This window comes from Vicia villosa, unplaced genomic scaffold (genome assembly GCF_029867415.1).
Source record: "Vicia villosa cultivar HV-30 ecotype Madison, WI unplaced genomic scaffold, Vvil1.0 ctg.001470F_1_1_1, whole genome shotgun sequence".
NCBI lineage: Eukaryota > Viridiplantae > Streptophyta > Magnoliopsida > Fabales > Fabaceae > Vicia > Vicia villosa.
Window position 1 is genome coordinate 44502 of NW_026705628.1, and position 10189 is coordinate 54690.

At 33.5% G+C, this 10189-nt stretch overlaps 1 protein-coding gene across 1 annotated transcript; it reads left to right on the forward strand.

Annotated features, from left to right (window-relative positions):
• Nucleotides 1–7501: 7501 nt before the first annotated feature.
• LOC131635358 (protein FAR1-RELATED SEQUENCE 5-like) lies at nucleotides 7502–9700 on the forward strand. The gene has a single exon (XM_058905974.1). The coding sequence runs from the start codon at nucleotides 7502–7504 to the stop codon at nucleotides 9698–9700; it is 2199 nt and encodes a 732-aa protein (XP_058761957.1).
• Nucleotides 9701–10189: the final 489 nt, after the last annotated feature.

Below are 10189 nucleotides of genomic sequence, written 5' to 3' on the forward strand. Positions count from 1 at the left end.
TCAGTGGAGCCCTCTCTGTAATTTCAATCCAGCTAGGCCATGTGCCAATTTTATCTTTTGGCTTCTTTGTCATAAAAAATTGGCCACAAAAAGTAGACTCAGCAGATTTGGCTTCCTCAATGATAGCAAATTTAATTTCTGTGACCAAGAAGAAACCTATAACCATCTGTTTTTTTACTGTATTGATACTCGTAAGATCTGGCATGCGGTTTTGGATTGGCTGCATCAAGATGGGAAGAGGCAAGGGTTGGAGAGCTAAACTGTTTAAATTAGCCATTGTGGAGACAGTTTATGGTACTTGGAACCACAGGAACTACATTGCTTTTGGGAGGGATAGTGACCTCCAACAAGTTATTGATGGGATTATTGAGAAAATTACATATAGGGGCTTGTTTTGTAAAGCTTTGAAAAAGCATATAGGAGCTCTCATGGTTAAGTAGTTTCTTGTTCTTCTTGTTAAATTTGGTTTCTGTGAGATATTGGATCGAACTCTAGTATGGTCGAAGAGTAGCTTCTTGGTTCGACAGTTTGACAGGGTTAAGCATGAAGTCGAAGGTTGCTCACATGCTGGTGTCGAAGAGTGCATGTTGTAGTCGAAGATGGGTCGAACATACAGATGTCGAAGATACTAGGGTTGTTAGCATGTTAAATTAGGTTTTAGTGTTTAAACCCTAATCTGTTAAGTTAGCTTGTTTATTAAGTTGGCTTGTGTAATGGGCCTTGTGGAAAAAGCCCATTAGTTAGTATGTTAGGTTTTATTATAAATAGCATACTAGTCTCTCATCATTGCTAAGCTGCAAATCCTAATTTAGGGTGAGAGAGGTTATTTGTTATTCTTGTAAACTTGTAATCTTGTTTTAAGAGAAAGTAAAAGAATAGCAGTTATAACCAATTCTTGTGTTCTTCTCATCTTCCATAATTCCTATTATACTTTGTTATTGGTATCGTTTTTCACAACAAATTGGTGCGGTGAGCATGGAGAAGATGCCTTCAACAAAGTACGAGATTGAAAATTTCACCGGAGTGAATGATTTCGGTCTATGGCGCTTGAAGATGAAAGCCCTACTGGTTCAGCAGGGTTGTTTGGAAGCGTTGAAGGGAGACGCGGCCATGAATGCAGAATTGACGGCGGCGGAGAAGATGAATATGATCAAGAAAGCACACAGCGCAATTTTTTTGAGCCTTGGTGATAAGGTTCTCCGGCAGGTATCAAAGGAGACGAAGATATCAGGGTTATGGGTGAAACTTGAAAGTTTGTATATGACCAAATCGCTGGTAAATCGACTCTACCTGAAGCAAGCTTTGTATTCATTCAAGATGATTGAAGACAAAGTGTTGGCTGAGCAGTTGGATATGTTCAACAAGCTGATTCTTGATCTTGAAAATATCGATGTAAAGATTGATGATGAAGATCAAGCACTGTTACTATTGTGCGCTTTGCTTCGATCACATGCTCACTTCAAAGAAACTCACCTGTATGGAAGGGAGTCCCTGACCTTTGAAGAAGTTCAATCAGCCCTGTATTCTAAGGACTTGAACGAACGAAAGGAGCATAAACCTTCGACTGTTGGCGAAGGTTTGACCGTTAAAGGAAAACTCTTACGAAAGGATGGTAAGTTCGACAAGAAGGAGGGCAAAATCCAGTCAAAGTCTTACAGTGGCAAAGCATCTGGCATTCGATGCTATCATTGTAAGAAGGAGGGTCACACAAGAAAAGTGTGTCCTGAACGCCTGAAATATCATGGAGGTAAGGATAATGGCAACGCTGCCATTGTTCAAGATGATTTCGAATCATCTGATGTTCTTGTGGTTTCAAGCAGTGACTCTAAGAAGGAGTGGATTATGGATTCAGGTTGCACTTAGCACATGACTCCAAACAAAGACTTGTTTGAGGAATTATGTGATCAAGATGGTGGACCAGTATTGCTGGGAAACAACAAGGCTTGCAAGATTGCAAGTGTTGGATCTGTGAGATTCAAGCTCCATGATGAGTCAATAAGATTGATGACTGAAGTCAGGTATGTTCCTGACTTGAAGAGAAATCTGCTTTCTCTTGGTGAATTCGATAAGAAAGGATATGTTTTCAAAGGAGAGAAAAGTATCCTAAGAGTCATGAAGGGGTCGAATGAAGTCTTGAGAGGCGTGAAGAAACAAGGCTTGTATACCCTTGAGGCTGAAGTTGTAAGTGGTTCGACAAATGTTGTATCCACGAAACCTTTGTCGAAGACAAAAATCTGGCACATGAGATTGGGCCATGTCAGTGAAAGGGGTCTGGTCGAATTAGGGAAACAAAATTTGCTTGGTGGAGACAAAGTCGAAAAGTTGGAGTTTTGTGAACCCTATGTATTTGGAAAATCTTGCAGAGTGAAGTTCAATAAAGGAAAACAAAGAACACATGGATCTCTTGATTACATCCATGCTGATCTTTAGGGGCCTGCAAGGTGTCCGTCACATTCAAGAGCAAGGTATTTTCTATCCATAGTAGATGATTATTCCAGAAAATTATGGGTATTCATCCAGAAGACTAAGGATGAAACTTTTGAGAATTTCAAAAGTTGGAGGACTCTGGTTGAAAATCAGACTGGCAGGAAGGTCAAGAGGTTGAGAACCGACAATGGCCTTGAATTTTGCAATGAGGCATTCGACAGTTTTTGTGCTGCCTCTGGTATTGCAAGGCACAGAACTACTGCAGGTACTCCACAGCAAAATGGTTTGGCTGAAAGGTTTAATTGAACTATTTTGGAGAGATTCAGATGCATATTGACTAGTGCGGGGTTAAAAAAGGTGTTCTAGGCTGAGGCTGTTTCGACAACAACATATCTGATAAACAGATGTCCTTCGACAGCATTAGATATGAAGACACCTGAAGAAGTTTGGTCGGGACATCCACCAGATCTCGACAAACTTAGAGTATTTGGCTGCGTAGCCTATGCTCACATTAGGCAAGACAAGGTCGAACCTAGAGCTCTGAAATGCATGTTCATGGGATACCCTGAAGGAGCCAAAGCTTATAGGCTATGGTGCCTAGAGCCAGGTCACAGGAGGTGTATCACTAGTCGAGATGTAGTTTTCAATGAAGCTGAAATGGCTTTTAAGAAAACTGATGATGTTGGTCGAAGTACAGAAACATCTGACGAAGAGCTGGAACAGGTAGAGATTCCTGTTGAGGTGGAGCATGTTGATGCTGAATTGCATATCCTTGATGAAGTCGAAGAAGAAGCAGAAGATGCTGAGGAAGTTGAGGAAACTGACGATGACTACCTATTGTCGAGAGATAGTTCGGGAAGAGTCATCAAGGCACCTCAGAGACTTGGGTATGCAGATTTTATAGCTTATGCCTTAATCTCTGCAAGTGAGGTTCTAGACGAAGAACCTAGAGACTTCAAGGAAGTTATGAGGAGTTGAAATAAGACTGAATGGCTGAAGGCCATGGATGATGAGATGAAATCTCTTCATGATAATCATACTTGGGAACTGATCAAGAAACCTGCTGGGGCAAGGTTAGTCAGCTGTAAATGGATTTTCAAAGTTAAGGAAGGAATTGAAAGAGTGACGTCGAAAAGATACAAGGCAAGGTTAGTTAAAAGGGGTTTCACTCAGAAAGAAGGTGTCGACTTCAATGGTGTGTTTTCTCCTGTTGTGAAGCATAGGTCCATTCGAATGTTGCTTGCCATGGTGGCACAGTTCGATCTTAAACTGGAACAGATGGATGTGAAGACTGCATTCTTGTATGGTGATCTAGATAAAACGATCCTGATGAGGCAACCTGAAGGGTATGTCGAAAAGGGGAAGGAAGATTGTGTGTGCAAGTTAAAGAGATCTTTGTATGGGCTGAATCAATCTCCTTAACAGTGGAATAGGAGATTCGACAAGTTCATGGCACGCATAAGTTTCATTAGAAGTTAGTTCGACCGCTGCGTTTACTTCAGATTTCGACCTGGTAATTCATTTGTTATTTTGTTGCTTTGTGTGGATGATATTCTCATAGCAAGCAACAATGTTAAAGATGTGACGAGGGTGAAGGCTGAACTCAATAAGGAGTTCGATATGAAGGATCTGGGAGCTGCTTCCAGGATTCTTGGAATTGACATTCGAAGAGATAGAAAGAAGTCGAAGTTATGCTTATCTCAAGAGGCATATCTACGGAAGATTCTCGAAAAGTTTGGTATGTCAAATTTGAAGCCAGTTGTGACTCCAACAAACCCTCAATTCAAGCTGAGTATTGATCAGTGTCCCAGTAGTAATGTCGAAAGAGCCTATATGAATAGCATTCCATATGCTATATGATATGGTCTGTGCTAGACCCGATATAACATATGCAGTAAGTCTTGTAAGCAGGTACATGGCAAATCCTGGAAAGGCTCACTGGCAAGCATTGAAGTGGATTTTAAGGTACATAAATGGGTCTCTGAATAGAGTCCTAATTTATGGTGGAGCCTTAGGTGAAGATAGTAAAGCAGTAATCGAAGGATATGTCGACGCTGATTATGCAGGTTGTATGGATTCCAGAAAATCTATTTCTGGATATGTTTTCACTATGTTTGGCACAACAATTAGTTGGAAAGCAACACTTTAGAAGGTTGTTACTCTATCAACCACTGAAGCAGAGTATATTGCCTTAACAGAAGCTGTGAAAGAAGCATTGTGGCTAGAAGGTTTTTCAAAGGAGCTGAAACTTCAAGGTCGAGGTATCACTGTTAAATGTGATAGTCAAAGTGCAATACACCTGTCGAAGAATTCAGCCTATCATGAGCGAACTAAGCACATTGATGTGAGGCTGCATTTCGTCAGAGGAGTAATCGAGCGTGGAGAAGTCCAAGTGCTGAAGGTTTCGACTGAAGACAATGCTGTTGATATGATCACCAAGACATTGCCGAGTTGCAAGTTTTTCCACTGTATGCAGTTGATAAAGCTGCATGAAGAAAGCTAGTTTGTTCCTTGACGTTGTAGAGTTAGGTCCAAGGTGGGGATTTGTGAGATATTGGATCAAACTTTAGTATGGTCGAAGGGTAGCTTCTTGATTCAACAGTTCGACAAGGTTAAGCATGAAGTCAAAGGTTGCTCACATGCTGGTGTCGAAGAGTGTATGTTGTAGTCGAAGATGGGTCAAACATGAAGATGTCGAAGATGCTAGGGTTGTTAGCATGTTAAATTAGGTTTTAGTGTTTAAACCCTAATTTGTTAAGTTAGCTTGTTTATTAAGTTGGCTTGTGTAATGGGCCTTGTGGAAAAAGCCCATTAGTTAGTATGTTAGGTTTTATTATAAATAGCATACTAGTCTCTCATCATTGCTAAGCTGCAAATCCTAATTTAGGGTGAGAGAGGTTATTTGTTATTCTTGTAAACTTGTAATCTTGTTTTAAGAGAAAGTAAAAGAATAGCAGTTATAACCAATTCTTGTGTTCTTCTCATCTTCCATAATTCCTATTATACTTTGTTATTGGTATCGTTTTTCACAACAGTTTCCTGGGCTAGCTGGATCTTTGATCGGTATGTACTCTCTTTCAATTTTGGAATAATAAAGTCTAATTCTTCCACACAAAAAAAACATGTATTAATGAGAAGTGATTTGTCATGATGATTAGCTGGCAAGTAGAAATGCTCGGATATAAATATCTCAAGGAAAACAACATAACAACATGTACCTCTTACTATAAATAGAGTAGTGGTATGTATAGTATTGCATACAATAAAAAAAATAGTTATCATTATAGCTCATTCACTCTCCACTTCCTCTCAATATTTGCCTACTCATTAAAAGCATTTCTATTTCATCTTCAACCTTAGGTAAGACATCCTTACTCTCTCTTAAGAGAATGCCTATTATATAATACATAAGTGTTGTTATACTGACTAAAACTTTGAGTCTTCCTTGTTAAATTTCTAGAAAAAAAACTCTTCTAAAATTTAATTAATTACTTTTATATATATATATATATATATATATATATATATATATATATATATATATATATATATATATATATATATATATATATATATATATATATATATATATATATATATATATATATATATATATATATATATATGACTCATGCTTTAGGTTCTTTAAAACATTGTTGTTTAAGTAGATGTGATTAAATTTAAATTGTAGTTAAATGAGTTACTTTATAAATAAAATAGAAATAAATACATTTGGGTAAGTTTTTCTTAAATTAATAAATAAATAAATTTGATAAAAATATTTATAAAGATTTAGTGGCTGAAGTAAAATTGATAAAAATATTTTTTTAGAAAAGTTATAAATAATTAAAAAGCTTTTAAATTTAAAGTTATATTAAATTATTGATTTGTTTTATTTAATCTCTAGCAAAAGTTTATTAAGGTTGGTTATATATATATATATATATATATATATATATATATATATATATATATATATATATATATATATATATATATATATATATATATATATATATATATATATATATATATATATATATATATATATATATATATATATATATATATATATATATATATATATATATATATATATATATATATATATATATATATATATATATATATATAGAGGAGGGATCAAATTACACCAATTAATTACACCAACTATTACACTCATTTACAACCTTTGATTTATTTAAAATCCAATGGCTATTAAAATAACACCTTAATATAATATTTCCTTTTCTTATAAGACCAATTATTCCATATATATATCTTCCCAATCAATACCATATATATTACCAAGATATTATTTTCTCTCACATCAATAATCAATGTCAAATATATTTACATGTAATATACTACCTAAGATTCTCATTAAAATTGGCAACACACTCACACACGTGAGTTTTTTCTTTTAATTTTTTTTTTAAAATTCTTATTATTTTTAAAAAGATTTTCATCAAGATATTATTTCTTTTAAATTAAGAGATTCATATATATACATATCTATTTATATGTATTGTACATAATATTTTTTTTTATATATGAAATAATTTATCTAATCAATTATATATATTAACAAAATATTTTTTTCTCACATGAGTCATCAATTTCATATATATATTTATATCCATAAATGTATCGCCAAATAATATATATGTATGTATCTGAAATAAAATATTCTGATACTTCGTAGTCTTGCTTAATACAATTTTGACGCGCGAGAAAAAATTGTTATCAAAATATCTTGTTATTGTTTCTTTTTCACAAGTCTATTCATCAAGTTCATCAAGTAAGTTTTCTTTTTCTATTATTTTAATTGTCTTTGACTACTTTTAGTTATAAGTTTTATGTTCTTATTAGATCATTTAAATATATAGTTTGTTTATATTATTATATTCTTTTTTGGTTTTTGTTTTTGGTTATGTTCTTATTAGAACATTGAAAATAGTTGTAGTACAGTTTTTATTTTGCAAATATATGTATTTTTTTATTTAAGATGAAAATAATTGTATATTTTCAGAGATCAAATGTATATTTAAACTTTATTCGAATATTTTACAGGATGGAAGAGACTATTTTGGATGATGAACTTGAATCAAATATTAACCTTTCTGAAGAGCCACAAATTAATATTGTTGCAGAAGAGAATATTGAGCCTTATGTAGGAATGGAATTTGATTCATTGGAAAAAGCTACAGACTTTTACAGATTATTTTCTAAAGCAAAAGGATTTGGAATTCGTACTCGATCAAGTAAGCCAAATTATTGCATTTTAGTATGTGTTAGGGAGGGTAAACTACCGGTGAAAAGTACGAATGATAATAACGTGGAAGTGAAGAAAAAATGTTCAACCATGCGCATGGGATGTCAAGCATCACTTACTATATCAAAAGAAAATAATAGCCACATGTGGACTGTAAAATCATACGACAATAATCACAATCATGCCATGGCTAGTCCCAAAAGTGTATCTTATTTGAGGTGTCATAAAAATATGAATAGTGCTGCAAAAAATCTTATTGAGAAGTTTAGTGAAGAAGGTTTGCCTACTGGAAAGGTTGCTTCAATGTTTAAGGAAAGTGATTTAGCTTTTTCTAATAGAGACTGTTGGAATCACATGAGAAATGTTCGAACGAATAATTTGGATATCGGAGATGCACAAGCAGTTTTTAATTATTGCAAGCACAAGCAAGCTCAAAATTCTAATTTTTTCTATGCAATACAGTGTGACGATGAAGCTAGAATGGTAAAAAAAATTTGGATTGATGCCAGATCAAGGTTAGCTTATCAACATTTTGGAGACGTTGTTACCTTTGACACTACTTATAAAACCAACAAATATAGTATGCCATTTGCCCCATTTACTGGGGTAAACCACCATCTCCAATCAATTTTATTTGGCTGTGCATTATTACAAGATGAATCAGAAATATCTTTTACATGGTTATTTGAAACTTGGCTTGAAGCAATGAATGGAAAAAAACCTATATCAATAATAACTGATCAAGACTTAGCTATTGGAGCTGCAGTGACTAAGGTATTTCCACAAACCCGTCATCGTTTATGTTTGTGGCACATAAGAAAGAATTTTCCAGAAAAGCTTGCACATATATATCACAAAAAATCAAAGTTTAAGCATGAGCTAAAGAGATGCATTCGAGAATCACCAACTGTAAATGATTTTGAAGTTGATTGGCAGCAAATAATGGATACCTACAATTTACAAGAAAATGAATGGCTTCAGCGGTTGTTTGAAATTCGAGAGTCATGGATACCCGTTTATAACAGAAAAACTTTTTTTGCCGGTATGAATACTACACAAAGAAGTGAGAGCATCAATTCTTTTTTTGACTCTTTTGTTAATTCAACCACAACACTACAAGAATTTGTGGTAAAATTTGAAAAGGCAGTTAATAATCGTTATGAAGCTGAAAAGAGAGAGGACTTTGAGTCTAAACATAAATCACGCATTTTGAGTATCAAATCGAAAATAGAGGAGCATGCGGCATCGATTTATACAAGAAATATGTTTGGAAAATTTCAACATGAGCTTGCACTTGTTAGCCAATTTACAAAGCACAAGATTGAGAAAAATGGCTCACAATATAGGTATCAAATATCCAATTGTTTTAAAGATCGAGACAAATTCATCGTTGATATAAATTTAGAATCAAAGGATGCTACTTGTACTTGTCAGCTTTTTGAATTTATGGGAATATTATGCAGACACATTTTGACAATTTTTCAAACTAAAAATATACTTCAAATTCCCAATCAATATATATTGCATCGCTGGACAAAAGAAGCTAATAGATACATGGAGGTTAGTGTTATGGATTCTCATGATGATGGGGTGGATACTTTGAGAAGCATACACTTGCATCAACAATTTAGCAAATTTTCAAAATTTTCTAAACAATCAAAAGAAGCGTATGAGTTTATTATGGTAGAGTTTGAGCGTATTTGTAATACTTTGGAAACAATGGGATTAAAATTCTCCAATGTAAATGATGCTCCTATAGATTTGCAACAACAAGATGATGATACACATGATAATGTTTCGAATTTTATTATCCAAGACCCCAATGTGTCACAAACAAAAGGTAGAAAGAGAAAAGATTCTGACAGTGCCCGTGTACAAGAAAGATATAAAAGTGGTGTAGAATTGTCGATGGATAAGACACTGGTTAAAAGAAGGGCATGCAAATACTGTGGAGAATATGGTCACTATCAATCAACTTGCAAAAATAAAACAACTTGACATGTTCATTTTGTAAGTATTTGTATATAATTTTGTTTGATAAAATATTATAGAATTATAATACTACAAACATGATATTATAGTTATAATGCTTCATCTTATTTTACAGGTCTTCATGCAAGGACTAAATCACATAACTCGTGTATACTTATCATGAAAGATGGAGAAAAGGAAGCTAGCACATGGAGATCGAAGATATTTATAGTTATTATTATAGACATTATTTTATTTTCTAGTTTCAAGGAATTTTAAAATGATATCTCATCAGTACTATGACATTTTATTTGTTTTAAAATTTTAGAATGATTTCTTAAATATATACTTTATTTTCAATTAAATTATTTTGTATTTATTATTTATATATATATATATATTAAAATTTTATGTAAATTTTATTCTTTAATTTTAATTAATAGAATGTAATTTAATTAAAATAAAATTGAAGAAAAAAAAACAATGAGATATTTTTTAAAAATCTAAAAGAATATC